At 45.0% G+C, this 19,662-nt stretch overlaps 1 protein-coding gene across 1 annotated transcript in view; it reads left to right on the plus strand.

Annotated features, from left to right (window-relative positions):
* The window catches only part of SZT2 (SZT2 subunit of KICSTOR complex), a 606,663-nt gene that overhangs the window by 71,746 nt on the left and 515,255 nt on the right, over positions 1–19,662 (plus strand). Inside the window, exons 9-12 of the mRNA XM_069227802.1 lie at positions 227–397; positions 7,060–7,291; positions 8,289–8,418; positions 12,951–13,093. Coding sequence (XP_069083903.1) covers positions 227–397; positions 7,060–7,291; positions 8,289–8,418; positions 12,951–13,093 — 676 coding nt within the window. The remainder of the gene's footprint in view (positions 1–226; positions 398–7,059; positions 7,292–8,288; positions 8,419–12,950; positions 13,094–19,662) is intronic.

A 19,662-nucleotide genomic window follows, 5' to 3' on the forward strand; every position in this document is an offset into this window, starting at 1 on the left:
TTGGTTACTTGTGAGTAAACATGCTGTGCATAGCCATCTTCAAAGCTCGCTCAATATATTCCTGTTTCTTGTCCTTTCTCCCTGACAGTTGTTTGTTTGCATCTTCTCTTTTGTTGTTTGTAACATGCTTTGCTGGTACCAAACTAGCTTCATGCTCGTAAATATAGTACTGGATAATAATGTACAAACTGAAGCTGACTTTTTCACTGTGCTCTGATATTTTCAGTGTCCCAGCACAAGCTGTTCAACGAGCACTTAGTGTCTGCTAGCAGCAACCCAGCGCTTGCGATGAGGAGGAAGAAGCATACAGAGAAAGAGGTTCATGCAGACCTGGTGAGCGTGGTGTCCGTCCGCCTGCGGGAAGGCTATTGCATCCGCGACGTATCCATCTCTAAAGGTGAGCCACAACATACTTATCTTCCCCTCACCTACACACCTGGCCGGGCATCTTCATGCCTTCTCAAGCTGCACAGCCACTTACTCCCTTTCACATTGAATAGTTAACAAGATGTATGCATGGTACCCAAATGGGTACCACCTTAAGAAGGACTAACGTAACATAAAAGTTTTCTTCAAGTTGATTATTTAATGGTAATTATGATTGATAAATTGCATCGCACATCATTATTCTAACCTCTTGCTGCCAAAACCACAGTATGTACTGTTGCTCAGAAGTTAACGCTTTGGTGTTCAGTAACTAGTCCTCATCACAACAGGGTGCTGTATACATGCTTAAATAAGCTTTTTACTCACTCATCCCGTACTTCATAATTGAGAAGAATGTAGTGTCTTGCATCTTTAGGGACCAGGCGCAGCATGTTTTCTCTTTGAGAACTCACTTCTGATAGACCAATATTCCTGCAGATTCCTCACTTTCCGAATATTCTCCAGGCCCCAGAATTGAAAATGTTTCCCCCAACAATAGAGGTGCCTGGTGACTTCAGTCGCAACACCGCTCACCCATGATAGAAGGTGTCAGCCAGTTGGCTGCTGTTTTCCCCCCTCTTCGAAGCAGGTCAGAAGCTCTTCTTGGTGATTCATATTGGAGTCGTGCAGCTTTTTCCATAGTTACTAGGTCAAATGTTTCCTTCTAAGATTTCAGGATTTAAGCCGTGTCGTAGATGCTGTGCGGTGTTATTAGACCGATGTGACATGTACACATCTCCTCCTGGGTCTCCGATTACTTAGTGCTCCAAAATGCCATCAAGAAACAAGAGGCTAAGCTGTTTTTGGCCAAGGGATACACCGTGGTGTATCCCGTCTCTTTTAGGCAAGACCCCGACAGGAAATGATCTTCAAAAAGATCTTCCCCAAAAATACGAATGTAAGGAGAAATCCTTTTCTTCTACGGAACTATAATTATCCCATGACTATTTGGAGTCACAATGCCAGACTCTTCATCTCTGAGGCTGATTCCTACATTAAAAAACAGATGAACCTACATTTTTTGACTTCCATTGACCAACCCTGTGCAGATTGAAGCCTTCTGGTTAGCCATGCTAGATGTTTTTGGGACAACTCTGTTACCCTCTGTGTCACTTCTAAAATATGCATCTGATCCTGTTGGCTTTGCCGTTACCAAGAAGGGCTAGGCAGTGAACAGACGCACCATTTCATGTTAGGTCAGTCTTTGCCTCAATATCTACTATGCCTTAGCCAAGAAAGACCCTCCAGCTAACATACTGCTTCACTCCACTAGGTCTGTGGCTGCTTATTCAGCTCTCACAAGAGGTGTATCATTAATTGACATCTGCCTGATTGCCACATGGCACTCTTTGCATGCTTTTGCTAAACATTACTGTCTCATGGCAGAAGTACACAGTGACAGGTATTTTGCCAGAACTGGGCAAGAGACAATCCAAGGTGCACGTGTCAGTATTTATGAACAGACTCCATCACCAATTGGTGGTTTGAGAATTTTTTCTTGACAGCCTTCGATACATTTGAGGAAAGAAAATTCTCATTTTCACAGAAAAAGAAGCAGTTTTGTTATTGTAGAAAAACTACAGATGCTTGTACCCCTTCTTCCTGAGGACTGAGTTAGCGGACAGTGTTGTGCTCTGTAAAGGTGACGTTTTCTTCTGAAAAGAATGATCTCTGTTCTTCTACTGATTTGCCAATTAGGATGAGTGGACCCTGCTTTTATTTGGGACAGGCCCAAGGTTACTTGGGGATTTGTTATTGTTACTATAATGATGACTGCTGTAGAAGCCTGCCCGTGGGGCTGTGGGTTCTGGCCCACTTAGGTGAGACCTCAGCCAAAACTCCTGCATCTCACAGCATGAAACATGGGTATTAGTTTTGACGGGCCTCATTAGGGTCGAGCGCACAATCGCTCCGTCCCTGTTGTAATCTCTCTTTGGGTTTGTAACCACACCCATGTCATACCTGTCACTTTCATTGGTTTGTGGGCTTGCCTTTTAAAATCCACTTGCTTTCATTAGTGAAAGGCATACATATGTCATGCCTTTTCTGGTGTTTAGCTCTTCTCGAGCGCACCGGCCAACTACTTAAAACTTACAAGGCTTGATGTTTTCAGCCTGGTTTCTGCACTACTTTATCTTTTTACTTTCCACGCAGCGCGATCGTGCTGGATTTTAAATAGCGCGATCACGCTTGTTTTTTTGGTTTTCAATTTCAGCGTGATCGCCCTGGGTTTTACATAGCGCCATCGGTTTTTTTTCTTTCTATTTGTGTGGCAAGAAAAGTCCGGTTAGGAGTTTACAAATCTAATAGCTCTAACTCGAGCAAATGCAGACCCATTGCATTGCAAATGCTTGTTTTTGATTTGTGGTTATAAAAGGTTAGGTCTACTTTTTGTCTGCAGCTGTGTTTTGTCTGAAAAACACTGTGAAAGGCAGAGGTGCCCATGTGAGACTTTTACATTGCAGCTCACAATCCTTGCTCCCAGTTTTTTCTCTCAAATTCACGCAATCTCGTCGCAGAGCTTTTGCATTTTGAGTCCTAGGCTTTGGAAAGAGCTGCCACTCTTGATGTTGGTTTACCTCCAATCATATATTGATCATGAGGAAGCTGAATAGGCTCTTGTAATTTTAGGCTTTGCGGTTTGGGTTGCTTTCTCTGCAGCAACTTGTATTGTTTTTTTCTCTGCGGTGCTTTTGCCTGCCTGTTTGATTCCCAGCACCATGAAACCTCCATTGTTTGTGCTTTAGAGGTAAATAAATAATATTACATGTCTAGAAGTGTAAGTGCTAGAATTGTGCAGAGAAAATGAGTAGCCAGAACAGAACTGGATCGGTGTAGGATGGTGGGCAGGGATTTCTTTAGTAAGAGAAATAGAACAGTTTGAAAGGGGCAAATAAAACCTACTAACATGCAACCCTAGAAAATACTGTGGCTGCACAGAAAGCGATTCTGGTTATATTAGAATGAAAAGTCTACACCATTGAGCCTCTAGTAATGCCATATAAATTACACTGATCCTTCATATGGAAGAATTACTGCAGTAGATTCACCAACACAACACAAAAGAGGCTACAATATTCACTCAGAATACTTAAGGGAACAAAAGGACACACATGGCTAACGGATCGCACAGTGAAACATAACACCGGTAATTCTTTGTTGACAGCAGCACATGCCTGTTGGAAATGATATGCACAGAAGGGAGGAACTGGTTCCCCATACTCACCCCTCATTCCCCTGGGCCAGATACCAGGAGGTGCACAATTGCTCAAAGCTCACTCCTTAATACCAAGGGCGGAAGCAGGGATAGAGACAGTGGGGGATTGTTTTGATGATGGTGTTTTGATGTCATTTGAGGCCATTAGGGACCTTACCTCGGTGGGATCGGGACAATTTATGTCGTATTATACCATATGTCGTTTGATTAAAAAAGCATGGGCGGAGGGAGACCAGGAGCCTGCAACTTCTACCACACTACACTTTCTGCTCTCAGAAAGTGGCCTCTCAAAAGTGATTACAAATTTGTATAAAGCCCTAACAGATGTGGATGGAAATAGACTTGAGGTTGCGAGACAGAGATGGAATGCAGTTCTCCCTGTGCCTTTGACCCCTGAGACATGGTTGGTGGCCCTTCAGCAGGTACAGCAAGTGTCACGAAACCCTATGTTTCGATATACCCAGTTTAATTTTGTGCACCAGACATACCTATCCCCATCCCGTATTCACCGCATGTACCCTACATCTAATCCGCCATGCCCCCGATGTGGGTCTCAAGCAGCTCACTTTTATCATATGGTGTGGGATTGTAGGCCCCTTCAGAAAGTTTGGCATGATATAGTGACAGATATTGCTGACATCACGGAACATGTGTTCTCATTGGAACCGAAATCTTGTCTTTTGGGGATAAGAACCAGAATTAAGCACGATACACATATCTATAGGTTCGCCGGCCTGGCATTCATTATGTACAAGCGATTGATTGCTATGAATTGGAATGCATCAAGGGTACCGGAGATACACAAGTGGCGTGCTATGACATTGCGATGGGCACAGATGGAATCGCGAGTGTTACGAGCCTTGCAAGATAAGGGACAGGCGCACACAGGTTATGACATTTGGGAGACACTTGTTACTCAGCTGGAAATTAAAAATGATGAGCGCCTGCCGTGAATCAAGGAGTTATGGCAATCATATCCGTAAGGTAATACGTTTTGGAGTTTTTCTGTGAGTCAAGGGGGCAATAGGAGGCTAGGAGGGACTTTTGTTTATAGGAATGTGTTGGTGATGAGCACAAAAAGAATGTCAACAAAATTGATTTTACCTAACTGCTCGAGTCTCCGTTTGTAGCCAGCAGTGAACTGGACCAGATTTACGGGACTACACGCTTGTGATGTGTTGTGAAAACTAACCTACTGGCTGAGAGGTGAAACAAATCAAACGCACCCTAAGCATTTAGGGGTGGCACACGATATTGTAATGTACCATACAGCTACTTCTTGAATATATCACTTGTTATTCTTTGATAGATCTGTGTTGGATAATGGTATGCATTGACCCAGTTTTTGATACTTGAATTTGTGACTGAATATATGTGTTGGAAATAATAAAATAGATATATAAAAAAATAAAAAGAGGGAACAAAAGGACCCAAAGTCAGTTTGCTGAAATGCTATGCAGGCACTCTGAGAATTCTGCCGTATCAGATTTCTGATACAGGAGAGGAATAAGGAGAGACAAAAGAAGTCAAAAGCATACAAAGGGAACTCTGAAACATGGAAGATCAGGCTGAGCTAAGAACTAAAGAAGCAACAGGACGTGGACCAATGAGATAAAACATTATGAAGTGCAGCCCAAGCCAATAAAGACATATTGTCATGCCACTTTTTCATAAACACCTGGTCCAAGCGAAGCACATACCCAGCTCGTAGGCTATCCCTTTGCCGGCAGGGCCCAGCCGGCATAGGTATCAAGGAGATACTCTGTCCAGCGCAAGCATAGAATGAGAGTCTGTTTGGCCTAGCAAAAGGGAAGAAACTGTTTCTACCCAGCAGGCACAGGATCCCAGGCTTTGAAAGCTGCGCATGTAGCTCAGCGCAGGGCGGTTAGATTCCTGGAAGCACGAGAACTGTGATTCAGGTATAAATTGCTCTGGTACCAAGGTATTTTCTGAATGAAAGATATGAAATCTATCCCGGTACTTAGTGTGTGAAGGGTTTGCTACCTTTAGCGCGAAACTAGAGAGAATGTTGTTCTAATTTTACCACCTGAAGTAGTGCTTGTGAAGAGGTGAGACACACTTGACTTGCATAGTAAATATGGTTCTCCGCAGAACATTTGTAAATAATTCAGTACATATTACTGGAGGAGATTCCTCTAGTTTCTCCCTTCTGAAGACAGGAAAAAATGTTCTGCTTCTACTCAAAGTTGTTCATAATGTTCAGCGAAGGTCTGATCGCAGGATTGATTCTTGTGGATCCATCTCAATATATAGTTCTCTAAAGATGCTGTCCTTGCAAGGGGAAAGATCAGTTGGTCGTACTAGAGAATCCCTTCCTTAGCATGAAGCTTGTTTACTTAAGCATTTATTACGTTTTTGACTAGATGCAGAAGTATTCATCTATAAGAGCTTGACTGGTCTTAGAAGAACAGAATAAATAAGAAGCTTAAATAGAAGTGATTGCTTTTCATCTCTGTGTGGTAATGTGGGAGGCCACTTACTGTAAAGTGTTCCATGATTTTTGCATCTGTTTTTCATTCAGCAGTTGACTGTTGGCCATTGGGCATTTACTGCTGACTGTTGGCTGCTGAGCATAGTCTGTAGGCTGCTGACCATTGCTAGTTTGGTGTTGGCTTCTTAGCATTAGTTGGTGGTAGACTTTTGTTTCTGACCATTGTGTGGGTTGGCACCTGCTTGACCATTTGGGCTGAAGGTCTTTGGGCATGGGATGCAGAGCAGAGGACGTTGACCTCTGACCATTGGACTTTTTTGTTGCTGAGGAACCTGTCTTGGTACTTTTACAGGAAATTAATTATGTTCCCACTCCAACACAACAGAGGAATAGATTGCTGGGTGGTAGCTTGGTTAGGTTGAATCATTTGATTCTGCCGTGTTAGGTGACTGGCTGTCTCTAAACAGTATTGAGTGTGATGCAATAGAGTCCTCCTTTGCTGTGCATGCTACAGTTGACCGATGACCATTGACCATGTTATACTAACCTCTGGATGCTGACCATGGGCAATTGCCTGCTGATCGTTGAGCGGTAGACTGTTTGCTGCTGATAGTTGGTTGTTGGCTGCTGACTATTAGTTGCTGACCATTGAGCAGTCCACTGGTGGCTTCTGATCATTGAGGTGTTTTGGCATTGACCATAGACCATTGGGAATTGACCGTAAACTATTGGGCGTTGGCTGCAGCCCACTAAGAATCCATCGTAGACCTTTGGGTATTGACTTCTAACCACTGGGCACTTTGGCTTTAGATGCTGATAATTGGGCTCTTGGCTTTGGGTGCTGACTGTCAGCCTTTGGCTGCTAGTGTTGGTCAGTGTCAGGGGTCCATAGATCCTTACTTAGGAGCTACTGGGTACGATGGGGCTCTCTCTGCACCTCTCATTCCTTGCTCCTCTTGTGCAGGAAGTGCTTTTCTGGAAGTGAAGCTGGTTCTGCTATGGAAGCACAACATGAGGATTGAGTACCTGGCAGCTGCTCCTTGGCCTCTCGACTCTTCGAAGCGCACCACCTTAGTGGAGGTGACCATGGAGGGGAGCTACGACATTCTGCATGACATCAGCTGTACCATGAGGAAACCAATTACAAGCCTGTATCGCACTTCAGTCATCCGCCGCTTTTGGAACACACTGCAAAGGTGATACGAGTCTTCTGTCCCCTGACCATCTTTCCTTTCACCTCATTTCCTTCCCCATGCATCCCTGTTTTCTTTCGCCTCATGTTCTGTCTTCCTCTTTCTTCTCCTCTCCTCCTTCACTCATCGCTGTTCTTCTTTCCTTTCATCCACAACTTTCCTCCCACCCTCCTCTTTTCACCTCCTTATTAATTCTCTTCTCCCCATCATATTTTTCCTCACCCTACTAGTAACATTTTAGTGTATCAAGACAATTTGTCCATATAAACAAAATATAGATCACAGAACAATGCAGTTTGGTATATCCATTAACTAAATGTTTTTTAAAACATGAGTACATAACATTATCTACAGCATAAACGGACAGATTTTTATTTTCCATTAACTGAGGTGATCCTTGATTCACTCAAACAATTTGACAAATCATGAGTGATCTCATTGGGTGTTCTAAGGTTTCAAGCACAAATCAGCAAACTGGCTATAGGGCGACAGACTTCCTTTACCTTAGGTCAGGGCATCAGTTGCCCTATTCACATTAACATAATTCTTCAACAATGCTTGTGAAAATCATATGAAGTGAGCAATTTGAAGCTATTAATCTACTTTTGACCTTAACACAATACTCAAATATTTTCTATGTAAATATACCTTATTACTCTTAAACAGCATATGGAATGAAATTTGCTCAAATTTTTACTTAGTGACAAAAGCTCATGAGTTCCTGTATTATCTGTAGAGCTTCATGGAATAAGGAGTTGTGATTTTTATATCCATTGCATAGACAGATGTCCAAAATCCTCTAGAGGATGCATGGGTATGTATAGGCTTTATGATATCTAGTTTGAATGAATTGATCTCCCCTTGTCACTGTCTCCCGGATCCACATCAGAGAATCATAATTGCCTGTAGGTCAGCATTTCATAATGACTTTTGCTGGTTTCCTAGAAGGTTATATATTTTTGGTTCACAAGTATTTGACATGGACACTCTTTGTTTTCAGCATTAATCAGACAGATCAGATGCTTGTTCACCTGCAGTCATTTGATAGTGTACCAGAACATTACACTATCCCAGAGAGCACAAAGAATGGAGTGCCCCTCTTTTACCTGCCCCCAGGGTCTACCACACCGGTGAGTTAATGCTTGTAAAAATTTCTGCCCTCCTCTGTAATGTTTTTTCACTATCTCACCACTCAGTTGTGCACCTCCTCCTCATTTTTCCTCATGTGCTTCCTACACCCTGTGCTTCATATCCTTTTGTTTTTCTCTCCTTTTGTTGCTTCCTCTCTTTCTGTTCCTTTCTCTTCACCAGTTGTCTTGGTTCAGCTCTTCCTTCATCAGTTGCTCAACTTCACTTAAGCCCAGTTCCTCTCTCCTATGTTTTCTACTTTCCTTTATCTTACACTTTGCTCACCTGCGCTCCACCTCCTGTACATTCCTGCATGTACTCCCTGCTTTCCTGTGCTTTTTCTTCTGTTCTTTTCTTTTTCCTCTATTCCTCGCTCCCCTTGTTTACTTTCCTGTACTTCATTGTTTTGCAATTCTTGTGCTGATCTCAGTTACTTATTCTCTTATATTTGTTCCTTTCCAAGCCTCTTTATCTATTTCTCTATCCTCTCCATTCACTTATTTGACCCCATTTCGCTCTTCCATTCTGAGGATGATTGTCGGCACTAGGATGCCCCTAATGCTTTATAGTGCTCACTTTGTGCTGATAGATTATAGAACCAGGTAAAAAAGAGGTGGTAAGAGAGAGATGAAGAAATGGTGAGTTTTAAATCCTAGCCAAAGTTTAAATGATCATCAATCTAACTGAGCCTTAACGGGAGAGTGTTCCAGGCTTTGGCAGCCAACAAAGTAAAGAAGCAACCTCTAGCACGGTCATACCAGGCTTTAGAAATGGTGAGCAATCCCTAAGAATGGAGTGAAAAACTTAAAGATTCTTGTAGTAAATAAATTGTGACTGGATATAACAATAGCCAGACCTAAGGAAGGCCTAGTGAACCACACAAAAAGCCTTGAACTTGTTTCCCTTCAGAATTCGAAGCTAGAGCAATGAGGCCTAACAAGCAGATAGATGAGAACGACGGGGAGTTGAGAGATAACCCTTCCTGATGTTTTCTGAATTCTAGACCACTTAACAGGAGCAGAAGCTGGGAGGCCAAAATAAAGAGAACTGCAGTAGTCATGTGGAGAAAAGATAACCGCATGAATGACAATTTGCCAGGGAGAGAGAGTGAGGAAAGATATGATTTTGCCAAGCATCTGCAACTAATGAAATGTTGTCAATCTGAGAGGACAGTGACAGCGATTGATCAAAATGGAAGCCTAAATTCATGTTTGATTGGACCAGGAGGGGAGAAGGAGAGAGTTCATACAACCACTAGTGTTCAGACCAGAGGCAAAAATCTCTGCTGACCACTAATATCGCTGTTTCATCAGTGTTCATTTTCAAAGACTTTTTGCATTCCAGAATCGAGGCTAATAATAAGTTGTGTATCTCCAGCATATGTGGTGAAGGAAAATCCATAGGATCAAATAAGCATGTCAGAGGAGTTCCTTGTACATTAAATAATGCCGGACTAAAGGAGGAGGCTTGAGGAATACCAAGAGCAAGATGCAGAAAAGAAGCTTTGAAAAATATAGGAGTGATGGTTTGTGACTGATTCACTTGATGGAAGATAATCCTGGACAGGTATTGGTCAGTGACGCAAATCTGAGAAAGTCGAGGAAGAGGAGTATGATGTGAGCCCATGTTGAAAGCAGCCAGCAGAACTAAAATGATCAATGCAGCAGTACCCCCCTGTTTCATTATGTGAGAGTTATGTGACTGGCGTAAAAGGCAGAGTGAGTTGATCTGATTAACTTATGAGATGTTTTTAATCTAGATTGATAGGAAGTGTTGCTGGAAGGACAGTAGTCTGTGCGCCACGCTCTCTCCTCCTGTTTACCCTGGAGTTTAAGGTCTCTGAATTCCTGGGTGAACAAAGGAGCGGATCTGAGCCAACGGAGCTGACAGGTTTTAAAGAAATAGTGAAGTCCAGAGAATTTGTGAACTAGGAGTCGAACCGAGAGCCCACTAGGTCCATAGATATATCACTAGAGGCACAGAGGTTCAGGAGGGCAGTAGCAGCCAAGTGATTTAGTGTAAACCGTGGATGTATGTGTGTGCAACACACAAGAGAAGAGCTTAAATGCCTAGAAGGAGGATCCAAGTGAAATATATGATGGAGTGAGAAGATCAGACTAAAAGACCGGCACGCAGGAAGAATGCATGATTTGGAGAGGCCAATGTCAGATGACGTTTATGACTGGCAACATGCTGGAGGGCCGTTACTAACCGCGTAAAGCCAAAGGCTGAATGGGATTCAGTGAAATTAGCTAAATTAGGGCAGACAAAAATGAAATCACCTATGATGATAAACCAAGACTGCCCTGGGGGTAGAGGGGTTAAATAATCAAAGTCATCCGTGAAACAAGGTGTAGAAGCAGGCAGGCGACACGCCAGTAAGCAGAAAAGAGAAGACGACCGAGACAGAATGACCTTGAATCCTAATAGGTCAACATGCGCAAAAGGGTCTAAGTTCACAAGAGGAACTACTGTAGATTGTTTATTGATGGCAGTTAACCCACCCGCACCTTAATCTAAGCTGGGTGATGACGTGAGAGGTGAATGAGGAGTGGAAGGACAGCCAAGGCAAAGCCCGGGGCAGATACCTCGGGGTCTATGGCTTTAAAATTAATAAAGCCTTGAGCGTATGGTCAAGAATTGGCTCGTGTACGCCCGGTGCATGTTTTTTAGTGAATGCACTTTGATGAGGTATTTTAAGGTGGGGAGTGGCTAGCCTAAAGGCATCCACATTCATCGCTATAGAAACCAGAGCGAGATGAGGCAAGAAGGAAACCAAGGGATGTATCAACGAGGAGTTCTGTGCAATCAGACCCTTCAGACCTGGCGCGTGGTCAGTTTGAGTTAAAGCCCTGTCAAGAAAACGAGCATACACCGACAGAATATCCTTACTAGAGCCAGGTGGAGCATTTGACGCAAGAGAGAAAGGGCAGGGCACGGTCAGAGGTGATGAAGATGGGGTGTAGAGACAGTGGTGACAAGGCTGTGGTGTTAGTCAAGGAGGACTTTATGAGAATATGTAGTAGTAACCTTGAGTAGTGCAGCGAAACCAACAGAATAATAGGTGGGTGGGCGCAGACGTAAAATGCTGTTGGTAAAAGTGGCACGAGACCCCGCACACTGCAGAAGGCGTCTCCTAAGATGGTGGTTATTGAAAGAAAGAAAAGACTGTTGAAAGATACAGAGGACTTGAGCACGAGGTTGGCCTGCAACCTCTAGACTGAGTGCTTCTTACAGCCGTGCAGGTTTACTCCTCTTGCTTCTTCTGTCCCCGTTGCCCTCATTTGTGTCCATCCCCTTTATTCTTTATCTACTCTTCCCCCGCACTTTTGCCTCTGTTGCTTTAGGCGTCACCTTTTACTGCCCCCGTTTCCTCTCCCCATCTGTTTATCTCTCCCTTTGTTTTTCCTCTCATTAATTTTTTATTTCCCTTCAGTTCTCTTTTCAAATGTTAGTCTCGCCCCTATTTGCCTTTGTTTCCTCTGTTTCCCTTGCTCCGTTATGTTACTCTCTGTTCAGGTCCTCTCACTCCTGTCTTTCTCTCTCCACTATGTTCATCTCTCCCTTCTCTTTTCCTTTTCTGTGCCTGCCTTCCATTTTCTCTCCCCCAGTTCATTTTTCTGTTCTATTGCTTCTTTCACCCTCTTTTCCTTTTCTCTCCTCTTAAATTTTTTTCCTCTTTTCCCTTCTTTTCTCTGGTTGTCCTTTGCTCCCTTAACTCTTATCCCCCTAGTTTGCCCCCCTCTCACTTGATTACACGCTTCCCTTCATTTTCTCCTCTCCCTTGTTTCTCCTCTCTCCTTTGCCTTTCTTTCCCTTGTTTTCCCACTTTTCCTTGTTCCCCATCCCTTTCTTATCCTTTCTGTTTCATTCCCACTCCTCTTCATTTTCACTTCCTTTCCCCCTCCCCTACCTGTCTTCTTCCCCCTCCTTTTATTTTCCTGTCTCTTTCTTCCCCCTCCCTTTCTTTTCCTCCACCTCTTCTTTCTGTCTTCCCCTTTGTTTCCCTTTTTTCTTTCATTTGTGCTTCCACTCTTTCTCTTTCCCCCTTTTTTTCTGTGTAGGTCCACACTCACTTTTATTTCTCTCACCCCCATTTTCCCCATTGTCCTCACTTATATCCCTTTTTCCTCCTTTTATGCCCCTTTCTCATGTTTTCTTCCCCTCTCACCCACTACTCCCCCTCTCACCATTCGTAGTGCTTTTCAATCTATTGTCTCTCTCATCCGTTTGTTTTATTGTATCTCCTTTCTGCTTCTCTCTGCTGTTTCCCTTGTTTCCCTTTGTCCTTTCCACCTCATTTCATTTTGTCCTGTTCTCTCACATGCTGGCCCTCTGTTTACCTTTTTTCTTTCTACTCTCCAAGAATCCTATTTTCCTCACCGTTTCCTCTACTTTCATCTTCCGTTTTACTCATCTGTTGCCACTCCTCCTCTCACCTTCTTTTCTCGCTTCTCTGGAACACTTATTCTGCCTCTTGTAAAAGAATTCCCATTAGTGGTAACTTGGTGATGCTGCTCTGGCTTCTTCCTAGGTCCTGTCTCTGCAGCACAGCAGCTCTGACTCTACTCACTCACAGTTTGCGTCCTACTGGAAGCCGGTTCTGTCCATGGATGCGAACTTCTGGCAGCGGTGGCTGCACACGCACCGCATAGCGCTGCTCCTGGAGCACGACATGTAAGCAAGAAGGAAGGCTGTTGGAAGACTTTCCTAAATGGAATAAGTGTTGAGTCCCTCCCTCAACTCCTGATTGCTTCATAATTCACTCAAGGCATCACACTACCATCTCTATTCATCCACATCACTGCTGGGGCATTGTAATTGTCTGCTACCGTTTTTTAAATTCATATCGTTTAGTCATAATGAAAAACTGACCCCAACATATGACAATAAAACTGTGTTTAATGGCATGTTTGGCTGTAGATACACATGCTCTGCATGCTCCTGCCATCTAGTGTTGGGTCTGGAGTTGTGCAAGTTGTTTTTCTTGGCAGAAGTCTTTCAAGTCACAAAGCCGAGTGACTCCTCCTCTTGGTAATAATGCGCATGGGCATCCACTCCATTATTAGATTGTTTTCTCTCTGCTGTTGGGTTCAGATGTGTTTGCCTTCCTTCGTGCTTCGACTCTGTTTCAGTTAGATTCTACTGGTTTTTGTTTTATTTTCAATGGTACTGTTCTCGTTCATACTTTCCATCTCGGTGCCTACTCAAATCAATCAATCAAAAGATTTATAGAGCGCGCTACTCACCCGCTAGGATCTCAAGGCACTTAGGTGGGGGGGAGGGAGTTGCTGTTCGAACAGCCATGTCTTCAGTTTTTTTCTGAAAAGCAGGAGATCTTGGGTCTTGCGGAGGTCGGTGTGGAGGGAGTTCCAGGCCTTGGGGGCAAGGTAGGAGAAGGATCTGCCTCCTGAGGTGGTGCGTTTGATGTGGGGTACTGTGGCGAGTGCGAGGTCAGCAGATCAGAGGTGGCAGATGGGAGTGTGGAAGTTAACTCTATGGTTGAGGTAGGTTGGTCCGTTGTTGTGGAGGGATTTGTGCGCGTTGATGAGGATTTTGAAGGAGATCTTCTTGTTGATGGGGAGCCAGTGAAGGGATCTGAGGTGTGGTGAGATGTGTTCATGGCGAGGGGGATCCAGGATGAGGCGTGCAGCTGTGTTCTGGATTCTCTGGAGTTTGAGTGTAATGCCGACATAGAAGGCGTTACCGTAGTCTAGCTTGCTGCTGATGAGTGCGTGGGTGACGGTCTTTCTGTTCTCTAAGGGAATCCATTTGAATGTTTTTTTCAGCATGCGGAGAGTGTTGAAGCAGGAGGAGGTGACGCCGTTGATCTGCTGGGTCATGAAGAGGGAGGGGTCTAGGAGGATGCAGAGGTTGTGTGCGTGGTTAGCAGGGGTGGGCGGTGGGCCTAGGGCGGTGGGCCACCAGGAGTTGTCCCATATGGTTTTGTTGGGTCCAAAAATGATTAATCCGATTTTGTTGCAGTTGAGCTTGAGGTGGTTGGCTGTCATCCAGGCGGTGGTGTCGAGCAGTGCAGCGTGGAGGTTGGTTTTGGCGGTGGTAGGGTTGCGGGTTAGGGAGATGATGAGTTGGGTGTCGGCTGCGTAGGAGAGGATGGTGATTCCGGTGATTGCGGTCGAAGGATGTTGGCGAGCGTGGTCATGTAAATGTTGAAGAGGGTGGGGCTGAGGGAGGATCCCTGGGGGACACCGCAGATGATTTTGGTGGCGGTGGCAGTGGAAGGGAGGGAGGCGGACTATTTGGGTTCTATTGGTGAGGAAGGAGGTGAGCCAGTCTAGGGCTTTGTGTCGAATCCCTGCGTTGTGGAGACGTGTGTGGAGTATGTGATGGCAGACAGTGTCAAAGGCCGCGGAGAGGTCTAGGAGGATGAGTGCGACGGTCTCACCCTTGTCGACTCTGGTTCTGATGTCGTCAGTGCATGCGATGAGGGTGGTTTCTGTGCTGTGGTTCTTGCGGAAACCGGACTCGGAGGGGTTGAGTGTGTTGTTTTCCTCCAGGAAGTGGGATAGGCGTGTGTTTACTAGTTTTTTGGCGTCTTTGGCGGGGAAGGGGAGGAGGGAGATGGGGCGGTAGTTGGTGAGGTCGTCCGGGTCAGCTTTGGGCTTTTTTAGGAGTGCAGTGATTTCTGCGTGTTTCCAGGGGTCTGGGAAGGTGTCTCAAAAACTCAGCCGATTCAACTTCGTTTGGGTGAGAGTCCTTCAGGGCCTACTTTCCACATTCACTCTGAAAATGTGCTGCTGGTGATGATACGCACGCCATTTTGGTTTAGCCTGTGTTGCCACACGACATACCCACAAATGGATTAGCACTCTGTGTTCAATTTGTTCCTTTTACCGGACCACAAGGAAACCGATTGTGAGGCCTGTAAGTCTTTCAGATCGAAAAAGTCGCTCCAGGACTGCAGGGCTCATTGCTTCAAAATGTCACAGTGGACCATATCTTTGGAGAGGAGCATGCACAAGGACAGCCTGCTGTCAGAGAAGAGGAGGCCTTCTTTCTCAGCTACAGCTCCTGCTCCGACTTAGAGGTAGACCTTGAGATGCAGGACTTTCCATCCGCTCAACATGTACTGCAAACCCTACCCCATACCTCCATCCAATCCTACCAAAAAATCAGCAAGACCAACAGTTCCAGAGGTCACCGGTCCACCACTGTGTCCCAGCCATGGTTGGATCCGGAAAACCACTTCAGACACCCCGTCGTCCTTGCCGAAAAGCCATGCCAGGCCTTTGGTATCGACCTTTTCGGACTGAGAGCAACCCTCATCACTGACTCTACCTTCGGTGCTTTCTCAGCAGTCAACACTCTTCACCTCAGTGCCAACCAAGCATCTCCTTTTGAAGCCAAAATTACATAACCTTCTGAGTCGAAAGAAACTAGAGCGTCATCTGCTTCAACATCTCCCATCGAGCCCATTTTGGAATAACTATACATTTTGCAGAGAAAAATCCAAATCCAAGTGGAAACTGGTCAGATTATTGCTACCCCTTCCTCTCCATCTCTAAACAGGAAATAGACATTTGAGGAGGCACTGGATGTACCCCTTCCTCCTAGAAAGAAAACCAAGGACAAGGCCACTAGCCCTTTTTCTCTCCCAGTTCCTTCCACACCTCCCCCTCCACCACCTTCACCATCACCTCCATAACCCCTCATTCTCCTCAACCACTGTCACCACCACATGACTCCCTGGACATTTCACCTCAGGGGTCACCACTGTCTGAGCCTGCTGGTTTAGGAGGGCCACAAGGGGATCCTGATCCATGGGACATGTACTACTCAGATCCCACTACCCCAAGTGATCCAGATCTGTATTCAGCTCATCCTTTCCCACCTGAAGGCGCTACCAAGAGGTCATTGCCAGAGCTTCAGCTTTCCATAGTGTAGATACACAAGGAACCACTCACAGGATTTTCCATTTGACACTATAGGTACTACACATAAAGACACACAGTATCTTCCCATGTTAAAGGACATGATGCATCACCCATAGAGGGATAAGAAGTACATGGCAGCTCCATCAGACCCTATATTTGTTTGTGGCCAAGTGCCACCGGATTCTATTGTTACCACCACAGCACATAAGAGGGCCAATTCTCAAGCTACAGGCGATTACCCCTCACACCCCCAATGAAAGAAAGAAACTGCATAAAGGCTGCAGGGAAGAGTGTTGCAGCACAGGCTGCCAATTATTGGTATATCGACAATCCTCAGGCCCTCTAGCCCTGTTATGTCACAGCCCACTGGGACGAAATAGAGAAGCTCCTCCAGTACCTCCCAGAAGAACACAGAAAAATTGGCCAACAAATTGTTACAGAGGGGAAAAGCATCACCAACACTCCTATTCGGTGCACCCTTATTGCAGCAGATACTGTAGCTCGTGGGGTTAACATCAGCATCCTTCTTGGCCAAATGCTTGGCTGAGGTGTTCCGGCTTTAAGCAAGAAGTACAACAGGGTGTTTTCAACATGCCGTTCGACAAGGAACATCTCTTTGGTCCACAGGTAAATTCTACCTTAGAAAAAATGGAAAAAGAGACGGACACAGCCAAAGCTATGAGAGCATTACAAACTACTACTCCCAGGGGCACTATTTGTTGCCCAAGTTACTGGGGTGCCTACAAGTCCACCTTCACAGAGGCATCCACCTCACAACAGAGAAGCAGCCCCAAACCTCTTGAACCAAGGGTTATTACAAAGGCTCATTCAGAGGCAACAATAACAAGAGTAGGGGTAAGGGTGCCTTCTCTCGCCGAGAAACACCCTTTGCCAAGCAGTGACTACCCTATCCTCTCTCCTGACTACAAAACACCTTTCAGGGGGAGATTACAATTTTCCCACCCAGTCTTGGATACCTTCACCACAGACAAGTGAGTGTTAGCCATTGTCCAACATGGCTATTGTCTGGAGCTCATTACCGCACTGCCCAACATTCCATCTCGCAGATTATTGCAGGAACATCAAACACTATTCAAGCAGGTAGACCAAGCCCTTCTCCTCAAAAGGGCCATAGAACTTGTTACTCTTCAACATCAGGGCTCAGGGGTATACTCTCTGTACTTCCTAATCCCCAAAAAGGATGGGTCACTAAGGCCAATCCTAGATCTCTGGCCCTTTAAACAGAAATATCCTTTCTGGGCAATTCCACATGGTCATCTTACAGGATGTCATCCCACTGCTCCAACAGTGCGACTTTATAGCAACACTGCACCTCAAGGAGGCCTTCTTCCCCATGCTAATACATGCCAGTACATCCAGCCCATTGCACATGCTTAAGATGTGTCATTACGAGTTCAAGGTACTTCCATTCGGGGTGGCCACCTCACCAAATTACTAGTGGTTGCAGCTCATCTTAGCACACAAAACATCCACGTGCTCCTTTACTTAGACTGGCTTATCAAAGCCAGCACTCCTCATCATTGCCAACAACACACGCAGAAGGCAATAGATCTTCTGCAGAGGTTGGGTTTTACTATCAAGGTCCCCAAGTCCCACCTGCAACCGCAACAGGTTAAACCGTGCTTAGGAGCAATCCTAAAGACGCAGTCGGGATTAGCCCACCCCAATCCTGCATGAATTCAAAACTTTCAGGCAACACTGCCCCAGTTTCAGACAAAAAATCTACTCTCAGTAAGGGTGCCTATGTGTCTAATAGGGATGATGGCCTCATGTATTGCCATAGTTCCCCATGCAAGACTACACATATGTCTTCTACAGGATTGTCTAGCCCATCAGTGGTCTCAGTTACAGGGTCAGCTGGAGGATCTAGTGTTGATGGACCACCACAATTATGGTTGTCTGCAATGTGGAACACCTACAATCTGTCGCAAGGGCTGCCATTTCTCAACCCTGTTCCCCACATAACTCTCACAACGGACGCATCAGAGATGGAATGCGGTGCACACCTGCTAGACCTAACAGCTCAGGGTCTCTTGGAAGCCAAATACCAGAATCTTCACTTCAACTACCTTGAGCTTCAAGCTATTCACCTAGCATTGAAACCATTCCCTCTTCACCTCACTCACCAGGTTGTCTAAGTCCGTATAAACAATAGGGGAGGAAACGGTCTCCACAACTATCCCTTCCTGTTGCAGACCATTTGGAAGTGGGCATTTACCTGTTAGCAGAATACCTTCCGGGAACAGACAACTACTTTGCAGACCTGCTCAGCAGGATGCAGCAACAAGTCCACCCACAAATCCTTCAGTCATACGTCCAAAAGTGGGGATTCCCTCAAATAGATCTTTTCCCCAAAACAGAAAACGCAAAATGCCCATATTTCACCTTCAGGTTCCCACACCCACTATCCAAGGGCAATGCACTATGAATGAGTCGGTCAGGGATATTTGCCTACGCTTTTCCACCTCTTCCTCTCCTTCCCTTTTTGGTTTGGAAGCTCAGGCAAACGTCTCTCACAGTGATCCTAGTAGCTCCCACTTGGGCTCGTCAGCCCTGGTTCCCAACATTGTTAGATCTCTTAGTTCCGCTCAAGAAGCTCCCTAACAAGCTGGACCTTCTCACTCAGAATCAATGACAAATCTTGCACAAGACCCCAAAACTCAACCTTGCAATTTGGCTACCTTAACTTGCCACAAGAATGTATGGACATTCTTAATGAAGCACCTAAACCCGCCATTAGAGCATGTTATGCAGCAAAATGGAAACATTTGTTTTGCTACTGTCATTCAAAACAAACCGACCTTTTCAAATTTACCATGCAAGACATTGTCTGCAACCTACTTGACTTACAAAAGGCAAACTTCACATATACTTCTATAGAGCTGCATTTTGCAGCAATAGCTGCTCACCTACAAAATAGGCAGCATCTTTCTCTTTTTAAAATTCAGGTCATTAATGCCTCCATGGAAGGACGTAGGCAAGTGATTCCACCAAGGACTCCTCCTGCACCTCCTTTGAATCTTAATGTAGTACTTACAAGACTCGTGGGTCCCCCATTTGAACCTCTACATTCATGCCTTCTTCAATTTTTATCTTGGAAAGTGGCATTCTTAGTTGTCATTACTTCACTTAGGCGTATTATTGAGCTCCAGGCTTTAAACTCAGAAGAACCTTACTTCCAAATAAACAGAGATAGGGTGGTCCTTTGTACCAACCCTAAATTTCTACATTTTTGCAAGTCTTTTTTCCTCAGCCAGGCTCTGTTGCAAAAAGAGCTCTTCACACACTAGATGTTAAAAGAGCACTTATGTTCTATATTGATAGAATTTA

Source organism: Pleurodeles waltl, chromosome 4_1, assembly GCF_031143425.1.
Source record: "Pleurodeles waltl isolate 20211129_DDA chromosome 4_1, aPleWal1.hap1.20221129, whole genome shotgun sequence".
Lineage (NCBI taxonomy): Eukaryota > Metazoa > Chordata > Amphibia > Caudata > Salamandridae > Pleurodeles > Pleurodeles waltl.